Source organism: Ictidomys tridecemlineatus (assembly GCF_052094955.1).
Source record: "Ictidomys tridecemlineatus isolate mIctTri1 chromosome 1 unlocalized genomic scaffold, mIctTri1.hap1 SUPER_1_unloc_4, whole genome shotgun sequence".
Taxonomy (NCBI): domain Eukaryota; kingdom Metazoa; phylum Chordata; class Mammalia; order Rodentia; family Sciuridae; genus Ictidomys; species Ictidomys tridecemlineatus.
In genome coordinates, this window is record NW_027520945.1 from 477,932 (window position 1) to 499,566 (window position 21,635).

Genomic DNA, 21,635 nt, shown 5'->3' on the forward strand with positions numbered 1-21,635 from the left:
GGGACCTGTGAGGAAGGACAGGTAGGGAGTGATACAGGGGGTTGTGAGCAGGGAGAGGAAAGGAGGGGTACAGAGGGTTGTGAGCAGGGAGAGTGAGGGAGGGCTAGAGGGGCCTGTGAGCAGGGACAGGGAGGGAGGAGTACAGAGACCTGTGAGCAGGGAGAGGGAGGGAGGGGTTCAGGGCCTGTTAGCAGGGAGCAGGAGGCAGGGGTACAGGCCCTTGAGCAGGGAGAGGGACGGAGGGAGGGTACAGAGGGGTGTGATTGGGGAGGTGGAGGGAGGGATAGAGGGGCCTCTGAGCAGGAACAGGGACAGAGGGGTACAGGGGCTGTGAGCAGGGACAGGAAAGGAGTGGTGTAGGGGCTTTGAGGAGGTAGAGTGAGGGAGGAGTTACAGGGTGTGTGAAAAGGGAATGGGAGGGAGGGGTATAGGGACCTTGAGCAGGAACAGGGAGGAGGGGTACAGGGGCTGTGATCAGTGATGGGTAGGGAGGGGTATAGGGGGGAGTGAACAGGGACAGGACAGGGAGGGAGGGGTACAGGGTGGTATTAGCAGGGCAGGGAGGGTGGGGTACATTGGGCTTTGAGCAAGGAGAGGTCAGGTACAGGGTGGCTGTCAGCAGAGAGAGAGGGAGGTATACAGGGGCCAGTGAGCAGAGAGAGGAAGAGAGGGTTACAGGGGGGCTGTGAGCAGGGAGAGGGAAGGAGGGGTACAGGGGGCCTTGGGTCCTCAGGGGTGGGAAGATTCAGGAAGGAGCTTCCCAGGACCCTGCTGAGGATGGCCTGCCCTCAGGATCCTAACCCCAGTTATGTGGACCAAATCAGGAGGTTCTTTGAGCTCTGGGCAGGACCAGGAGTCACTCAGGAAAGGCTCCAGTGGAGGTTCAGGCCGCAGCCTGTAAAAGAAGTAATCCTGTCACTCATGGGAGAGGAAAGTTCTCCTGTGGGACCCTGAGGCCAAGCCTGGGCTCATGAGGGACTTGGAGTGCTGGGTGCAGGAGGGAGGAAGCTCAGGTCCCCAGGCTGCCTGATTTGGTGATGGAGGAGTGCTGAGCCTCTCAGGGAGAAGTCTGTCCCCAAGCAGACCCACAATCTGAACACCACCTTGCCCCTGTGCCTCTCCCAGGAAGCAGCCTAAGGCGATGTGACCTGAGGCTCTGCAGACCCATGATGCTTTCCTGTCACAAGGCGCCTGGGCAACAACCCCATCAGGAAAGATTTGGGATAAGGGGTGCTCAGCTTAGCCCCAGAGGAGGCCACTCCTAGTCAGGAGACATGAGGAAGCAGTGCCACCACTCACAGACCAAAAGAGAGGAGGGCAGGGTCTCATGCTCCTGGTCAGAGGGAGCCAGCTGGCCCACGAAGGGGCAGGGTATATGACCCCTGGGCCTAGGTCTGTGTCAGGGTGTAGGGAGTCACTCCAGCAGGTCTCCCGCAGGGAGTATCACCTGGTGGAATCATCATAAGCACGCAGGCCATTATGGCTTCCAAGGTGCCCCAGGGTCACCACAGCTTCTCTGGAAAACCAAGTGGGATGTGGGGCCAGCAGGCTGAGTGCAGCACACTGTCTCCAGCTGTCCCACAGGGAGGAAGGAGTGTCACCAGGATGGTGAGAACTGGACACTATCCATGTAACTGAGCTCTGCTGTGGTGGGGGAGCCCACACTATGCCAGCAGGGTGGCAACAGAACATCAGAGGAGTCACTGCAAGGGACACAGGCTCACACTGACTTGGCACAAGGCTCCTGCTCTGGAGGAGCATGCAGGGAGAGGGTAGTGCCAGGGAGACTTGGTTGAAGAGGCTCCCAAACCCAGGGATCCAAAGAGCTGAGCAGAGAGTAGGGGGTGAGGAGCCCCAGGGTCCAGGGAGCTGCAGAGTTGAGCAGAGGGGAGGGAGGGAGGAGCCTGGTGGACAGGATATCTCGAAGGCAGGGATGAGGGGCCAACTTTGGATGCAATTTCATGGCCCTGTTAATGTCCTGCACTTAAAAACAAAGTGTCACAGGGGCTTAAACCATTTTCCCAGTCTGGTGGGATCTTCTCCCCCAGGCTTGGAGGGCAGAAGGCTGAGACCAGGGGTCGCAGGGCTTAACTACCTTCTCAGGCTCCAGTGTAGACTCTAGGCTTGTCTTGTCCAGCTACAGAGGGAAACTTTACAGATGACAGGAGTGTCAAGGTGGCCTTTCAGCACTTGGCCAATGCAGGGGAACACTGGGGCTGATGTAGGAAACCACCACAAACCAGCAGCTGAAAACCACAGGAACTTGTCCTCTGCCAGCCCTGGAGGGCAGAGGCCAAGACCAGGGGTCCCAGGCTAAGATCCCTGCATAGGCTCCAGGGAGGCTCCTCCTGCCTCTCTAGCTCCTGGGGCTCACTGCAGTCTCTGCCTCCTTCTCCAGGTGCTACTCCTCTGTGCCTGTGTCCCCTTCTCTGTCTCTAGTGAGCACACTGCGATTGCATAGGGCCACCCTTACCCAGGATGGTTTAATCTTTAGGTCATTACCTAATTATATCTGCAGAGACCCTAAATGCAAAAGAAGCCCTATCCCGAAGTCCCAGTGCACTTGGGGTGCTATTCAGCCCACTGGGTTTGGACATCGGAAGGCATCCCAGGTGGGGAGCAGGGGTGCATGGGCAAGCCCATGTGGGATGCCTGATAGACTTCCAAGCAGGTTGTTAGGCAGAAATCTATTCTGGGAGCTGGTGTGTGCTCATCTGCAAACGGGGGAGTCATCAGCAGGTCGGAGTGTGTAAGTCATAAGTCAGATGAGATCATCCGCCCCAGGTGCAGAAGTAGGCTGCCTTGGGATTCTAGGCAGGACCTGGGAAAGGGTTAGCATTTGGCAGATGGAGGAGGAGCATTCTGGAGGTAGGACAGCTGGACCAAGGGAAGTGGAGAAGGGTGAGTGCCTGGCGTCCTGTTATGGGTTCACGGGCACATGACAATTGGTTTGGTGCCAGGGCCCCTGGAATGTGGGAGCAAAGGGCGTGTAGGCCTCTGTGCCCCCACCGTGTGTCTCAGGGAGAGCTAGGTCTTGGCTGCATGGAGGCCACTACCCTGTGTGCACCCGGAGGAACCCTTGGTGTGGGCCTGCAAGAGAGCAGCACCTCCTGCCAAAATCCTCTCCTTGAGGAGTACCCTGGCAATCCTGCTGGCAGAAAGCGGTGTTGACAGGAGAGGCACAGGGTCCCTGGCACCACTGTACTCATTAGAGTGGCACGTGGGCAGAGGCCGCTGAAGGAGCCTAAAGGAGGCTGGGGGAGTGACGCCCAGACCATCTCAGAGGGCGGAGGAAGACCTGGAGGGGGCTCTGGTGCCTGTGAACCTTTGGGTGCCATGGCCAGTTGTGCGAGGCCGGGTAGGGTCAGCAAGTGAAGCTCAGAGATCAGCAGTCTGTTCTTTACAGGATGCCTGTGGGTAGAGCCCTGCCTAGCGCCCCATTTGCCTGCCCAGGAATCCCCATGCCTCCCCAGCGCCCCCTCTAGGCCTGCTGGGCCAAGACTGTGCTCCCTGTGAGCCTGCCTGGATGAGCCCTGTGGACTCCCAGTTGCAAGAGGGTGCTCTTCTGCAGTAGGAGAGGAGCCCAGTGTCCTGCTGCCAAGGGAAGCACCTGTGGGAGGTGAGAACCCAGGAGTGCTGGGGAGCCGAATGGTCGGCCCTAAGAGGAAGTCTCAGGGATGCCTGGCGGGGCTCTGGCTACGACTTCAACCTTGAAGTCTCTCTATGGAAGCAAGGTCCTAAGTGCTGCTGCTTCTCCTACTCTAATGCAGAGTGCACGGGGCAACTCCTGCAACTGCTACCTTGGCTCTGCAGGACAGGACAAGTGACATGCCACCACCTAGGACTCTGTTGGTTTGGTGAAGCACAGAGGGAGGGATGAAGGAGGGGAGGGCGGAAGACAGTTGTCACCCCTGCTTGATAGACCCTTAAGCCTGAGTGCAGTGGAGTCCCAAAGAGCTGAGGGAGCAGGACAGGATGAGGGCTGAGGAGCATGTGAGCTGTCAAAGTATGGGAGCCCTGGGCTGCTGGGCTTCCTGGGGCCATCCAGGAAGGGCCCTGTGAACTGAGTCCCACTGAGCGCAGGCATCGCACAGCATCCCATTTAATAGGAGCATTGTAAAGTGAGCCCTTCTGGGGGAGAGGTCTCCTGGGCAGAGAGGCCAGGGTTTGTGCTCCGAAGCCAGCCACCTGCAGATCGCACCCCACCCCAGCCTCTGAGGCAGGCCCACCTTGACAGTGGCTTAGCTTAACAGCCTCTGCTTCCCAGGCTGTAGCTGGGGGTCCTGGAAGGTGGAGAAGTGGTGGGCACACTGTGCCACCAGAAGGAAAGGGCATAGGGACTCCTGGAACCTTGCCAAGGAGTGCCTCTTCAAGTGACAGTGCACCTGCATGTTCTTTTGATATCTTGGGTCATGCAGAGTGCCAGACATCCTCCTGGCGGCTGTGTGAAGCCTGTGCCTGTCTCTGACCCTGGGTTGTGCCACACAAGCACCTGTCCTGACTCAGGAGACAGTTGGGGGTGACTGATTTTTCCAGGCTTGTGTGTGTGCGTGGACCCACACACCTGGGTGGTATCTGTGTGTCTGCAACACTTAGGTCTCAAGTGATGCTGGACACCTATGAAAAAGGTACCAAAAAGCCCTAGGACCATAGGGGCTTGCACACGTATGTGGCTGATGACCCCTGTAGGCTAAAACACCTGTGTGGCTGATGACCCCTATGGGCTCACATACCTGGAGGTACCCGTGTGTCTGTGGGGCTTGCTCACCTGTGTGGTTAATGACCCCTGTGGGCCTTCTGAGGATCAGAAGCAGCACTCTGGGAGCTCACCCTCCCAAAGGGCAAGTGCCACTGTCCCCCTTGCAGATCAGGGATAGCCGAAAGTCTGTGTCTGGCCTCAGGTATGCTCCTGTGGAGCCTGCCCCAGGCCCAGCAGTCCTACCCGAAGGTTCAGGGGCACTCGCGGCTCTCACACTGGCACTGATGAGAGGAGACGCCAGCTCTCTCCATTTCTGCAGTTCTGGTGGCCCGGCAGGAAGGCTCAGCAGCCTCCAGTCCCATCTAGAGGCCCTGTGGTGGCCGTTGTGGGGAGTGGGGCGCAGAGAGGTGGTACATGCAGGCCCAGCAGTACTGGTCCTGTGCTGAGACATGCTCTGTGCCCTGATGGTGCCTCCCAGCAGAAGCCCCATGGGTGGGGTGGCACTGTCTCCTGGAGAAGCACCAGCTGGACCACCCTGCTGTCCTGTATCTTCTGTCTTCCCAGGAGACCCTGGTGGCTGTGTGGCTCTGTGCAGAGTAGGCAGCTACATGGTGGCTTCTGGTACCTGCCTTGGCCTCCTGGACTGGAAGACGGGGCAGGTGGAGTGGGCGGCCTGGCTGGACCATGACAAGCCCCACAACAGGTTCAACGATGGGAAGGTGGACCCCACTGGGAGGTTTGAGGCAGGTGAGCTGCTGAAAGGACTGGCTGTGGACCAGTTAGCCGAAGGTGGCCCAGGCCACTTGGAGAGCCTCTTGTCATGGAGGGTGCCGGCTCTTTTGGGGACCTCAGGAGCTCTCCCCAGGCTGCTGGCAAGAAGCACCCGAGGTTATGCAGGTACTGGGCAGTCAACAGATTCCCTCCCACTCCAAAGCCCACAGCTTTCATGTAATTCTTCCTGGGTCCCTGCCCAGAGAGGACCCTGGGAGGGTCGAAGCCGCCAGGATGGAGCAGCAGCCAGGGCTGCTGGCCAGAGGCCATTCACGTGCAGGTGAGGGCCCTGCACCTCTGCCTGCCTGAGAAGTCCTCTTCCCAAGTGGAACATCTCTGGGGCCCCCTCTTCACCCAGCACAGAGGCTCATTCACAGATGCTGCCTGAGGGCCATCTTGCCTGCTGTTTCCCAACTGAGAATGACCACAGCTCTCTGCACAGCAGGTCTGTGTGGGGTGGACAGGGCATGTTGGGGTGCTGCCTACTGACCTTCCACTCTCTCCAGGCACCATGCCAGAGGCGTCCGCTCCAGGAGTGTGGGAGCCGGGGCAGGGCTCCCTTATACACTCTACACCGACTGCTCTGTTATCAGACAGCTGGACTATCTGGGCATCCAACAGGCCGGAGTGGTCCCTGGACCACCTCACTCTCTACCTCATGGACAGTCTGGTCTATTCTGTGCGAGCCTATGGCTACAATGTGCAGACAGGAGGCCTGGTTGGGGGCTTTCTGGCCAGTCCCCTACACGCTCCCCAGTCGAAGGCCTCCGTGGCCAGCCCCACACACCCTCCCTCAGGTATGGGCCTCCGTGGCCAGCCCCCCATACCCTCCCTGGGGTAGAAGCCTCTATGGCCAGCCACCCACACACTCCCCAGGTGGGGTCTTCCGTGTCCAGCCCCCCACATCCTCCCTGGATTAGGGGCCTCCGTGGCCATCACCACAAGCCCTCCCTGGGCGTGACCTCCTGTAGTCAGCCCCCCCCACACTCCCCGACGGGTGGCCTTTGTGGCCAGTCCTCTGACATCTTCCCAAGTCCCCTCCTGGGGGTCCCAGATGCACCACCAGGTGTGTAACTCCCTCCCATGATTGAGGCCATACAACATGACCTCCTGGTCTGGGCTGTGAGGGGCCATGTGCCTCTGTCCTGCTGCAGCAAACCCATGGCTGATGTGCCAGCTGGAACCAGAGCAAGGAATTCCAGATGGGCTGTGCATGGACACCACGGGGACACTTTGGGTGGCCTGCATTGACGTAGGCAGGGTGATCCGCATGGACCCCGAGACAGGTGTGTGCACAGGGTAGTTGGTTAAGGAGTGGCCATGGGGTGCTCTGTGCTATGGTGTTCAGGGTCCAGGAGTGGGAAGGCAGCACCACATGCTTGTTTAGCTACAGGGCGACCTGTGCAGATGGCGGAAGTTCTAGGATGGCACCTCAGCACTTGGCCAGTGCAGGGAACACTGGAGCTGATGTAGAGAATGACCACAAACCAGCGTCGAAAACCAGAGGACCTTGTCCTGTCCCACCCTGGAGGGTGGAGCCTGGACCAGGGTCCCAGGCTGAGATCCTTGCACAGGCTCCAGGGAGGCTCCTCCTGCATCTCCCAGCTTCTAGGCTCCAGGTGGCCCTGGCTGGTGGCCCCCCAGTCCAGTCTCTGCCTCCGTCTCCATGGGGCTCCTCCTCCTTTCCTGGCTGAGAAACCCCACCTTCCAATGCAGCTCAAGCCAGGCCTCTGTCCCTGGGGTCGGGCCAGGCTCAGGTCTGGCAGGGCACTCCCCACCTGACCGCTGTTCACAGTTGACAATAAATGTGGCCACCTCAATGTCATCTCGGCAACTGCTGCCCTGGGATATGGTCCCTCCCAGGACTGCCCCATGCTATGTTCAGTGTCACCCAGCTTCAGCTTGTAATGCCCCCATGTGCTCTCCATGGTCCCCACGGGTCACCTGGACTCTGTAGAACATGTGGCCACACTGGTATCTCTGAGGTTGGCCTCTCTGCCTCCACTTGGTGCTGGGTCACTGCGAGCAGGAACCTGAGCATGGGCTGTAGTTGTGCTGGACGTGCACAAGTCCATCTGCTATGGATAGAGCCAGACATCAGGTGCCTTCACAGAACTGGGTGCCCAGTACCTTTATGTCCAAAACAGCCTATTTACCCCTGAAAAGCATCTGCATTTCAGCAGTGACCTAGTCCCCTGTCTAGCCCTGGCACCTGCCACTGCCTGTGTCTGGATGGCCTGCTGTGGATAGGTCCTGCCCACGGAATCCACACTGAGTGATCCTCTGTATCAGCTTCTCTCACCAAGTCCCATGTCTTAAAGTATGTCTCATTTGCAGCATGTGTCAGAGCTGCAGTCCTTTTCAGGGCTGAGTAATATTCCACCATGTTGATGAACTCGTCCTGTTCCCCCATTCCTCCTCAGTGGACACTTGGGTCACTTCTCCCTTCTGAAACTTGTGCATGGTGCTGCTGTGAATATTCACACACAAGTTTTCATTCCAGCATTTTGTTTCTGGATCTTTAGAAACATACCTAGTCTGGAGTTGCTGGTGGAATGAGAATTCCCTGCATAACCGTGTGAGGCCCCTGCACACTGTCCCTCCACAGGGGGTTCCACGCTGCCCTCCCACATACACATGCTAAGAGTGATGAAGAACTTTGAGTCCCCAACTCTAGGGAGCTCAGCACAGAGCTCGCTGGAGGTCCTCACACAGGTGGCCTGCAGGTGCAGGATGGCACCGGGAGTCTCTGTCCTGGGGTCCCCGTGGTAATGGTGGCAGAGTCCAGCTTGTCCTGTGTCAAGGGTGGGCAGTGCTGTGACCAGGAAGGGCTGTCCTGGGACTCGAGCCTCAATCTGAGAGTGAGGCCTGTGTGGAATTGGTTCTGGCCGAGTGGTCAGTCCTGGAGAGGGGTGGCTGGCCTGGGAAGAGGGAGAGACCTGGTCTCAGGTGCAACCCCTGATACAGGGTGCTGAGGGGCCAGGAGGTGACCTTAGGGAGGCCAAGCAGGGGCCCAGGAAGTGGGCATCCTCCTGATGACCACCAATGTCTGCTCAGGGGCTGGGAGTCCAGGAGGCAACTGGGCTTTGCCTTGTCTACGTTGGAAAGCACTGGTGTCCACTGTCTATGTGGTGCTGGTTTATGCCACACAGAATGCTGGAGAGGAAGTTTGAAAGACAGTGGATGCCCGCACTGCCCCAGGCCAGGGGGCAGGGTGCCAGGTCCTCACTGGAGTCTCCTTCCTGACCGCCCTGGCTGCGCAGTCTCTGTGCCTGCCTGAACAGATGGTCAGCCAAGAGAGTGGTCACCTGGGCCAGCACTCACCTCTATGGGAGTGTCCATAGCTTTCCAGCTTTCTGCCTCAGGTCTGCAGGGACCCCTTCTATATATGGATATCACATTAGAACCAAAAACCACAAAGCAGCTATTATATCAGTTTTCAATGCTATATTATGTTTAACATTTGATACAAAAGGCCACAGAGTAGCCATATCAGTTTTTGATACTATAGGACGGACATAATAATAGTATTAATCACAACAGGGCAGCAATTATGTTACTTTTAGATGCAACAATATAGATATCATATTAGCTATGAAGGCCACAGGGCAAATACTATGTCAGTTTTATTTTTTATTTTTTATTTTTTTGATATCAAAAATTGAATTCAGGAGAACTCGACTACTGAGCTACATCCCCTGCCCTATTTTATATTTTAGTTATAGATAGGGTCTCCCTGAGTTACTTAGCACCTCACTTTTGCTGAGGCTGACTTTGAACTCACAATCCTCCTGTCTCAGCCTCCTGAGCCACTGAGATTTTAGGCATGTGTCACTGCACCTGGCCCTAGATCAGTTTTAGATCCTATATTATGGACATCATATTCATATCAGAGGCCACAGAGCAGCTGTCATATCAATTTTAAATGCTATATTAGTCTTAAAGGACACAGGGAAGCCACTTTATCAGTTTTTGATGTTCTAGTATGGATATCATATTCAATACTAGTATTAAAGCCCATGGAGCAGGAACTATATCACTTTTAGAAGTAACAGTATGGATATTACATTAGTATTATATTATTATAATAACTTGAAATGTCATTACTTTATTTTATTAATTAATGGATATTATTTTATTATAAAGGCTACAACACAGCTATTTTAATAGTTTTGGAAGATAGAGCATGAATATTATATTAACATTAAAGGCCAAAGGGAAGCTAGTATGTTAATTTTACATGTACTGTTCTATGGATATCATAATAATATGAAAACAACAGGCCAGTTATTATATTAGCTTAAGAAGCAATAAGATGGATATTATGTCAATATTAAAAACCACAGGTCATGCATTATGTTTCTTTCATATGTTACAGTATAGATATTATATTAGTATTAAAGATCACAGGAAGCTAAGTATTAGTTTTAGAGTTTATACTATGGATATGATGTTGGTATTAAAGACAATATGCAACTGTTATAGTATTTACAAGGATAAAGTATGGATACTACATCAGAACTATAGTCCACAGGACTTCTATTTTAATAATGGCACTAGGCATCATTTATGTTATAACTAATTACAAAAATTTATGGCCAGTGATATATAAAATAATTTTTTTTGCAATTAAAAAAAGATGCAGGGGCTGGGGTTGTAACTCAGTTGTTTAGTGCTTGCATAGCATTTGTGAGGCATTAGGTTTGATTCTCAGCACTGCATATAAATAGATAAAGTAAAGGTCCACTGACAACCAAAAACAATTTTTTTTAAAGATAAATAATATAAATATTACATTAGGTTAAAGGCAACAGGAAATATTCTTATTATTTTTATTTGCTAATGTATGGACATTACATTAATATTAAAGTTGATTAAAGACCCTAGAAAGCCTCTTCTTTATTACTTAAGTTACTATATTATGAATATTACATTAGCATTCAAGGCCACATTGCAGTTTTTATATTAGCTTGAGATGCTGTAGTATGAATATCATTTTACTATAAAAAGCTACAGGGAGTTATCATAATAATTTTGTACAATATAACTTGGATATTATATTAATGTTAAATGCAACAGGGCAGCTATTATGTTATTTTAGGTGCCATAGCATGGATATTACAGGAATATTAAAGGCCACAGAGAAGTTACTATGTTTATTTTAGATGCTCTTATATGGCTATTAAATTAATATCAAAGGTCACAAGGCAACTAAATTACTAATTTGTTATCAATAGTTTGTTACATTAGAGGCCATAGGACAGGTATTACATCAGTTTTAGATGTTATATTTTGGTCATTATATTAGTAATAAAAGTGACAGGGCATTACAGTGCTATAATTTACAATTCTTTAATTTGTGTACTGTAGAATAATATTATATTGATAGCCAAGTGGCAGTTATTTATTAGTTTTACATGCCAAAAGATAGATATCCTATTAATATAAATTATATATATATGCCATAGCATTTAATATTAAAATATACAGTTTTAGTTTATTAAAATATTAATTTTAGATGTTGTCTATGGACGTCACAATAACATTAATGTCCACTGGCTGGCTATTCTATTTTATTTGAATGCTATATTATAAATATCATATTAGTTTTAATTGCCCCAGTGCAAGTATTATATTAGTTTCAGATGCTATAGTTTTGAGATCTCATTAGTATTAAAGGCACCTATTTATTTAAGATATCCCATGCTATGGGGCTAGAATTGTGGCTCAGCGGTAGAACGTTTGCCTACCAAGTGCGAGGCCCTGGGTTCAATCCTCAGCACCACATAAAAATAAATAAATAAAATAAAGGTATTGTGTCCAACTACAACTAAAAAATAAATTAAAAAATATATCATGCTATGGATATTATAATAGTTTTAAAGGCCAAAGTTCAGCTATTGTATTAGTTTTAGATATCATGTTAGCATGAAAAGTGAAATTAAAGCAATTACATTGGTTCTGGAGGCTACACTATGATATTATATTTATGTTAGAGCCTTCAGGATAGGTATTGTTAATATAATACACAGGGAGATGAGAAAAGAGGTGGTAGAGGAATATGCAGGAAATGATAACAATTGGTGAAGGGAGTTTAGAGGCCTGTTTTATATGCCACAGTAGGGATATTGTTTTAATAATAACAGGCAGTTATATTAATTTTTGTTACTATAATATCTACATCATATTAATATTAAAGGCCACAGGACAGTTATTACATTTGTATTAGACGCTATATTAAAGATATTACATCAGTATAAAAGACACAGGACATTAATATATCAGTTTTCTTTTCGTTACTGTATGGATAGCATGTTAGTATTAATTGTATTAGGGCAGCTATTATATTTGTTTTAGATGTTATAGTATGGATATTATATTAAAATTAAAATCTTCAAAGCAATATCTTATTAGTTGTAGATTGTATAGTATGGATATCATAGTAGTGTTTAAGGCTACAGGGCACAAACTATATTAGTTTTGGAATCTATAATATAGGGAATATATTAATTAGAGTCACCAGAGTTCAGATATTATCTTTTTTTTAATTTTAGAAGCTATAGTATTGATATGAATATTAAAGGCCACAAGGCAACTATTATATCAGTTTCAGAGGCTCTAGCATAGATATCACGTTAATATTTAAGGTCATAGGACACCTATTACATTAGTTTTAGATGCTGATGTGTTACTAGTAAAGGCACAGGGCTGCTATTGTATTAACTTTAGATGATATATAATAGTCATTTTCTAATATGACTATTATATTAGAAAAGAAGTCCACAGTCAGCTGTCTCAGATGCAATAATATGGATATTATAGTAATGTTCAAGGACACAGGATAGCTATTACATGAGTATCAGACATACACTATGGATATTATGTTACTCTTAAAGACCAAAGGAAAGTTATTAGTTTTAAGATACAAAACTATAGATTTTGAGTATTAACACCACAGAACATTTATTAAATTATTATTAGATAGTACAGTATAGAATCATATTAGTATTAAAGGCCAGAAGTATTAGTTTTACACATCATAATAAAGATATTATGTTTGGGTTAAAGGGAAGCTTTATACTAGCGTTAGACACTATACTATAGTTATTATTAAATTAACACTGAAGGTCGTAGGGTACTTACTGAATTAATGTAAAATGGCATGTATATTGCATCAGTAAATAAGGCCAAACAAAGTTCACCTATTATTTTAGTTTTAGAAGCTATAGTATAATATCATAGTAATATTAAATGCCATAGTACAGCTATTGTATTAGTATTAGATGTTATACTAATAATTTTTTATTAATATTAAAAGTCACAGGAAATTAACATATCAGTTTTTAATGCTATCAATCTGGATGTCATGTAAGTTAAACATCACAGATCAGTTATTACATTAGTGTTAGGTGCAATAATATGGTATTGTATTAAAATTAAAGGCCATACAGCATCTATTACATTAGTTTTAGGGGAAAAAATATATATATATATATATTTGTACCAGGGATTGAATTGAATCCAGGGGTACCTAACCACTGAGCAACATTCCCAGCTTTTTTTATATTTTATTTAGAAATGAGGTCTTGCTGAGTTGCTAAGTGCCTCACTAAGTTGCTGTGGTTGGCTTGAACTCATGATTCTCCTACCTGAGCCTCCTGAGTTGCTGGGATTACAGGCGTACACCACTGCACTTAGCTAGAATCTATATTACTGATATTATATTAATTATAAATGCCACAGGGCAACAATTATATTAGTGTTGGATGCCATAATACAAATAACATGTCAATATTAAAGGGCAAAGGGCATACATTATATTAGTTTAGATTAGTTTTATTATTAAAGGCCATATGACAAATGTTATATCAGTTCGAGATGTTATATTTTGGCTATTATATTAATATAAATGGCTACAGGGCAGCTATTCTTTTAGATGCTACAGAATGGATATTATATTAATGATAAAAGATACAGGGAAGCTATTACACTAGTTTTAGAGTACACAGTAGGGATGTCATATTAACATTAAGACCACAGAGCAACATTATATTAGTTTTAAATATGTACTATGGATATCATCATATTAGTATTAAACACCTCAGTGCAGCTCTGGTACCAATTTTCAATTCTATAGTCTAGAAAGTATATTAATATTAAAGATCACATCTATTATCACATTTCCATGCTCTAACATAATATCATATCAGTTATAAAAACCACAGGGACTACCCCTATAATTTAGAGGTCACAGTATTAATATTTTAAACTTATTATATTAGGATTTGATGCCAGAGTATGGATATTATATAAATATCAAAGGCCACAGGGGACAAATGTTATTAATTTTAGGTGCCATAATATGTATATCAGATTAGAATTAAAAGTCAAAAGACAGCTAGTATATCAGTTTAAGATGTGTTGGTATGATTTTACATTAATAATAAAGGTCACAAGGCAATTATTAAATTACTTTTAGATGCTATAGTATGAATATTATTATAATATTAAGGGCTACAGGGAAGCTATTATATTAATTTTAGATCACATAGCATAAATATGTTATTAGTATTAGAGACCACAAGCCAAATATTATTTTAGCTTTAGATGATATAATTTGGATATCATATTAGAATTAAAAAGCCTCAGGGCCATTGTTATTTCAGATTTGAAGGCCACAACATTGATATTATATTAATATTTAAGGCTGCAGAGAAATTGCTATATTAAGTGTGTATGTTACAGTATAGATATCCTATTAGTGTTACAGGCCAGTGACACAGCTTCACAGCTGCCAAGCCACTGGTCTCTGTTGAGAAGCAGCAGCCAAGCAGCAGAGCAAAGCAGAGGAACAAAAACCTGGGCAGGCTAGAACACAGGTGCCAAGCATGGACACAGCCTCAAAGACTGTGCAAAGATGGCATTGGGGGTCTGAGGTGGGGTGAATCACTGCCACAAGCAGGCTATGGTACACTGACCTGCCATCCCAAGATGACACTGACCTGCCATTCCAGAGGAGCAGGGAGATAAAGGAAGTAGAACAAACTTGAATGAAATTCAGCGCTAACAAATAGTGTTAGTGCATTTCCAAACCCTAATCAGCATAATGTTTGGACCAACAGCATTGGTACTTTTTTCAAATGCTGATTAGCATAAGTTTGGACCAATAGTGTGGACCCAAGTGCTGTATAAACCTAGACTGGCACAATCAGATGGCAACCCTTTTCAGGACTCCTCTTGCACTGCTCATACTGTGGGGAGTCCTGTTTCTATACTCATGTGAATAAATCCTATTCTCACACTCACACATCCTGATCTGTGGAGGTAGCAGAATACAACAATTACTAATTGGGCATTATGTAAAATTGTGGATGTGTAACCGACGTGATTCTGCAATCTGCATTTGGGGTAAAATTGGGAGTTCATAACCCACTTCAATCTAATGTATGAAATATGATATGTCAAGAGCTTTGTAATGTTGTGAACAACCAATAAAAAAAATAAAAATAAAAATTAAAAAATAAATAAATAAATAAATAAATAAATAAATAAATAAATAAAAAAGAAAGGGGTAAAAAAAAAAAAAAAAAAAAACAAATTCACAAGACAAGAACTCAGAAAGAAGAAGAAACTACCAGTGAGCTGCTGGCGTCTGCTGTGTCACTGGAGGGTATGGCTCACCATTAGAGCTGCAACACTTCTCAGCTGCAGAGGGCTGGAGCTTGTGCAGATTCCTCTGCCAGTAGAAGGAAGAAACTCTATTTTACCAGGGCAGTAATTATATCAGTTTTAAGTGAAATCATGTGGATACCATATTAAATGCTGCAGTGCAGCTATTATATTCATTTTAGATGCTATATTATGGATATCATATTAACAATATATATATATATATATATATATATATATATATATGAATATAAAAGGCTACATTGCAGCTGTCCTTTTAGTTTTAGATGCTACAGGGTAGATATTATATTAGTTACAAAAGACATAGGAAAGCTATTAAGCAAGTTTCAGAGGACTCAGTAAGGGATTTCCTTTTGATATTTAATGCCACAGGGCAGCTATTATAATAGTTTTAGATACTGTAGTATGGACTTACATTAATATAATAATCAAGGCCACAGGACAGATATTATATGATTTTAAGATGCCATAGTATAGGGCTGGGGTTGTGGCTCAGAGGTAGACACAACTGCCTATCATGCTTGAGGCACTGGGTTTGATCCTCAACTCCATGTAAAAATAAAATAAAAACATTATGTCCAACTATAACTAATTTTTTTTAGATGGCATAGTATAAATGCTATTTTAATATTAAAGGACAAAGGAAAGCTATTACATCAGTATCGAATGCTATAATATCAATATCACATTAGTATTTAAGATCAAAGATGTATTACATTAGTTTAAGATGCTTTAGAGTGGATATTATGTTAAAGACCATGGGTTACATTTTCTGTTAGTTTTAGATTCTAGCATATATATTGTATTAATGTTAAAGGTCCAGAATATCTATTACATCAATTTAAGATGCAATAATATGAATACTACATTATTTATAATTACCAGAGGGCAGCTATTTTATTAGCTTCATATGCTAGAGTATGGATATCATTTTACTAAAAAAGCCTACAGGGCAATTATTACATTTTGGATGATATAGCATGGATATTTTACTACTAGTAACAGCTACAAAAGATACTATTATATTAATATTAGATGCTGCCTTATGAATTTCATAATAGTATTAAAGACTCAGGGCAGCTATTATATGAGTTTTAGATGCTATAGTACAAATATTATATCATATTAAAGGCCAAAGCACAGCTATTATATTTATTTCAAATAGTGTATTATGAATATTAGTATCAAAGTCTACATGGTAACTATCATAGTAGGTTTAGATGCTATACTTTGTATATTATCTTAGTGCTAAAGTCCAGTAAAGGCAGACATTATGTTAGTTTTATTTACTGCACTATGCATACCATTAGTATTGAAGGCCACAGAGAAGATATTGCATCACTTTCAGATGCTATTATATGGATATAAATATTAAAGTTCATAAGAAATCCATTATATTAGTTTTTGGCTCTATATTATAAATATTATATTGATATGAAGGCCAAAGGATAGTTGTTATTTTAGATGCTATCATGTAGATATTATTTTAGTATTAAAGGAACAGAACAGCTATTATATATTCAAAACTAAGAGTATTATATGTTTATTATATTAATATTAAAGAACCCAGACAGCTATAATATTAGGTTTAGATGCTATACTATGGATAGCATATTATATTAAAGGCCATAACATATCTAGTATACTAGTGTCAGATCATATATGATTATTACTAAGGGCACAGGACATGTATTTATATAACATCAATATTATATTAATTATTATGATATTAATATTTATGGTCATGAGGCACTTATTATATTAGTTAGAGATGGTGCCATATAATTATTACATTTATATTAAGAAATGCAGGGCATCTATTATTAGCTTGAGAAGTGACAGAATAGATATACTATTATAAAAAACTATAGGCCGCTAATATATTAGTATAGAATTCTATAGTGTAGATAGTACATCAATATTAAAGGTCACAGCACAGCTATTGTATCAGTTTTAGAGTTTATAATATAGATATCACAGTAGTGATATATATGAATATTACTTTAATGTTAAAGGACACAGGGAATATATATTAGATTATTATTATTAAGTTAGATTACATAAGACAGTATATATTCATTGGTATTAAAGGCCACAGGAGAGATATTCTGTAAGACTGAGAGGCTATAGTATGAATATTATATTACTGTAAAAGACTACAAGGCGCTATTACTTTAGTATCAGATGTTATAGTTTGGATATCATATAAATATATAGGTCACATGGCAACTATTATATAAATTTTAAATTCTATATTATTGAGACTATAGTATTTTTTAAAACCACATGGCAGTTATATTTTAGATATTATATGTTGGATATCACTAGTATAAAAGATTACAAGAAAGTTAATATATTAGTATATGATGCTGTAGCATGGATATCACATCAATATTAAAGGCTGCAGGGTAGCTATTATATTTATTTAAGTGATGTATTAGTGATAGTTTATTAATATTAAAGTTCACAAATCAGCCATTATATTATAATCAGATGCTACAGTATAGTTATCAAATTAATAATAATGCCACATGGTAGGTACTATATTTGTTTAATACATTATTGATATTACATTGATAATGAAGGCAATAATGCAGCTATTATATTAGTTTTACACGCAATAGTATGCACATGATATTAAAACTAAAAGCCACAGGGCAGTTATTATACTAGTTTCAGAGGCTGTGCTATGGATATATTTAGAATATTATAGGCCAAAATACAATTAATCTATTATCTTTAGAATGCATATTATAATAATAATAATAAAGGCCATAGAAGAGCTCTTCTGTTTTAGATGCTATAGTACAGATATTACATTGTTATTAAAGACCACAGGAGAGTCACTTTGTTATATTTATATATATATATATATATATATATATATATATATATATATATATATGTATATATATGCCAAAGCACAGCTATTATATTTATTTTAAATAGTGTATTATGAATATTAGTATCAAATTCTACATGGTAACTACATGTTTTAGATGCTATAGTATAGATATTACATTGTTATTAAAGACCACAGAGAGTCATACATATATTTATATGGATGTCATTAGATAAGGGAAATTAGTCATATTTTATTAATTTTATTACTTTTAGATGCTATAGTTCAAATATCATTTTAGTATTCAATGTCACAGGGCAGCTATTAAAATAGTTTTAGACTGTATAATATGGAGATAATATTTGCATTAAAGGTCATAGGGCAGAAATTTTATTAGTTTTAGAAGCTATAATATGAACGATATAGTATGGGTATTATATTATTATTAAAGGCCACAGGGTAGCTATTATATTAGTGGTGGACTCTATAAAATAGAGATCATGTTAGTATTAAAGGCCATAGGACAGTACTTATATTAGTTTTAGAATCTATAATAGGATACGATATTAATTATAATCACCACAGGTGTTATGATTTGGATGTGAGGTGTCTCCCAAAGTTCATGTGTGAGACAATGCAAGAAGGTTCAGAGAAGAAATTATGGGGCTTAAAGAGCCTTAACTCAATCAGTAAATTAATCTTCTGATTGGATTAATTGAGTGGTGACTAGAGGCAAGTGGGGTGTGACTGGAGGAGACAGGGCATTTGGGGTAAACTTTGACATATATATTTGTATGGAGCAAGTGGAGATCCATTGAGCTAGTGAGCTAGCTAGATATCTCCTTCCTGTTCATCATGAGAGCTGCTTCTCTCTACCAAAATCTTTCACCATGATGTCCTGTTTCACCTTGAGCTCCAAGGAATGGAACCCGCAATAGATTGAGACCTCTGAAACCATGAGCCCTCAAATCACCTTCCTTCCTCTTAACTTTGCTGGTTGGGTCTTTTAGTCAGAGCAGTGAAGAATCTGAATAAAATAAATTAGTACCAAGAAGAAGAGTCACTGCTGTGACTAACCTCACCATATGGTTCAGAAGCTTTTGGACCTCTTTTGAAATTGGTGCAAGAAATTTTGAGATGCTCAACAGTGTAAGTTGAAAATGGTTTAAACTGTTGTAAGCAGAACTTAGTAGCCAATTCTTGTGGGAGCTCAGAAAACCAGAATGCCAATGGGACCAAGAACAGTGAAGACAGGGCTTGAGAGGGCTCAGAGGAGGATACTATTGGTAAGTGGGCTAGAGGCCATTAATGTTATGTTCTGGCTGAGAAGTTGTCTGCATTTTGCTTATGTCCTGAGACTTTCTGTGAGGCTGATTTTAAAAGTGATACCCATCTTAACCTGGCAGAAGAAATGTCTAGGCAGTACAGAATTTAGGAAGTGGCATGGGTATTGTTGGTGGCTTTTAGCCAAGTTTATTTTGACATTCAGAAGCAGAAAGCAGAACAAATTTTAAAAACATGAACTTGAAAGATGAGAATAAAACTAGGACCAAGGAAGTTGCAGTTTTTAGACTTTACTATTACTAATGAAATGCTAAAGACTTTGCCCAGAGACAATAAAAAAAGATGGCTTAAGGGCATCTCAGGAGCTAGCAAGACCACACCCAACTCAGGCCCAAGGGAGTAAAAGTAAAAATTCTCTTGGAGACCAATGGGGAATCCTTCTTCTTCTTCTTCTTCTTCTTCTTCTTCTTCTTCTTCTTCTTCTTCTTCTTCTTCTTCTTCTTCTTCTTCTTCTTCCTTCTTCTTCTTCTTCTTCTTCTTCTTCTTCTTCTTCTTCTTCTTCTTCTTCTTCTTCTTCTTCTTCATTTCTTCTTCTTTCTTCTTCTTCTTCGTCTTCTTCTTCTTCTTCTTCTTCTTCTTCTTCTTCTTCCTTCTTCTTCTTCTTCTTCTTTTTCTTCTTCTTCTTCTTCTTCTTCTTCTTCTTCTTCTTCTTCTTCTTCTTCTTTCTTTTTAAAGAGAGAGAGGAAGAGAGAGAGAATTTTAATATTTATTTTTTAGTTTTCGGCAGACACAACATCTTTGTTTGTATATGGTGCTGAAGATCGAACTCGGGCTGCAGGCCAGGCAAGCGTGCTACCACTTGAGCCACATCCTTAGCCCTGGGGAATCCTTCTTGCACAAAAGGACCTAGAAAGTTTTTTCAACATGCTTCCACCAGACACTCTGAGGCTGTTGCATCCAAGGTTCCTGAAGGCTTTACCACTTATTGTTTTGAATGGCAATAGACATTGGCACCAACCACGTGGTGCTGGTTCTTCAAGAATGCAGGATGCTGGAGTTTGGGGGTCATAGAGATTTCTACCAAGATTTCAAAGGGAGCCCTGGGAGACCAGGCAAAGTGCACCAGGGTTGGAGTCCATGCAGGCAGCCCCTGAGAGGGCAAAGTGTGGAGGTGTGAGACCCCCAAGATTAAGAAATGCCAGTAATGTGGGACACCATCCTAAGAAAGCTGCAGGAATCAAGCAGAGACAAGCCAACAGAAAGCCACTTGGCTACAAACCACAAGGCCATAGGGGCAGAACTACACAAGCCCTTTGGAGAGAACAACATGATGCTATGAGCTCCAGATGCCAGTCACAAAACTACAGAACTTGTTTTCCCAGCTGGATTTTAGTCTTTGTTCTTATCCCTTCTTTCTATGCCCCTATTTTTCTCAATAAAAATGTTTGCTCTGTACCATTATATATTGGATACTTGTAAATTGCTTTTAATTTTATGGGAGCTCAAAATGCAATATTGCCTTAACTTTGGACTTGAACTTTCAGCAATATTGGAACTGTTGAAACTATGGGGACTCTTAGGAATGAATTAAGTATTCATGTATAAAACAATGCAAGAAGTTTCAGAGATTGGGTTGTAAGAGTCTTAACACAATCAGTAAATTAATCACCTGATGGGATTGATTGAGTGGTAACTGAAGGCTGGTGAGGTGTGGCTGGAGAACTTGGGGCATTGGAAACATGTCTTTGGGGATATATTTGTATCTGGCAAGTGGAGATCTCTTTCTCTGTCTCTGTTTATGATCATCATGAGAGCTGCTTTCCTCCACCACACTCTTTGACCATGATGTCCTGCCTCATCCTGAAAGACAAGGAATGGATCCAGCTGTCTGTGGACTGAGAACTCTGATACTGTGAGCCTCCAAATGAACTTTTCCTCTTTAAAATTGTTCTTTTAGTGACAGAAATGAAAAAAGCTGACTAAAATATGAGGGCTCTATTTTGTTAGTCTTGGATATGACATGTAGGAGTCATATTAGTATCAAAGGCCACAGGGCAGCCATTATATAAGTTTATATGTCACAGTTTGTATATTCTATTAATATTAAAGGCTACATGGCAGATATTATGTAAGTTTTAGAGGCCAAAAGTATGGATATTATGTTAATATTAAAGGCCACAGGCAGCTATTAGTTTTTTTATTCTATACTATGTATATCACATTAGTATTAAAAGTAGATATTATGTTAGTTTATAAGCCACAGTATGAATATTATATTAACATTAAAGCCATGTGGCAGCTATTATATTAGTTTTAGAGCAAAAGTATGGGTATTATGTTAATATTAAA

The 21,635-nt window shown here is 42.9% G+C and overlaps 1 protein-coding gene across 3 annotated transcripts in view; it reads left to right on the forward strand.

Moving 5' to 3' along the window:
* The window catches only part of LOC101965612 (regucalcin-like), a 237,350-nt gene extending 230,060 nt beyond the window's left edge, over positions 1-7,290 (forward strand). For 2 of the 3 annotated variants that reach the window (XR_005731753.2, XR_013432230.1), the window contains one exon: positions 5,264-7,290. Coding sequence is in view for 1 of the 3 variants with exons in the window: in XM_078035590.1 (XP_077891716.1) it covers positions 5,982-6,267; positions 6,625-6,756; positions 6,858-6,943 (504 nt within the window). In the remaining 2 variants the exon portion in view is untranslated. The remainder of the gene's footprint in view (positions 1-5,263) is intronic. The other variant, XM_078035590.1, reaches the window with a different exon arrangement.
* The last annotated feature ends 14,345 nt before the right edge of the window (positions 7,291-21,635 follow it).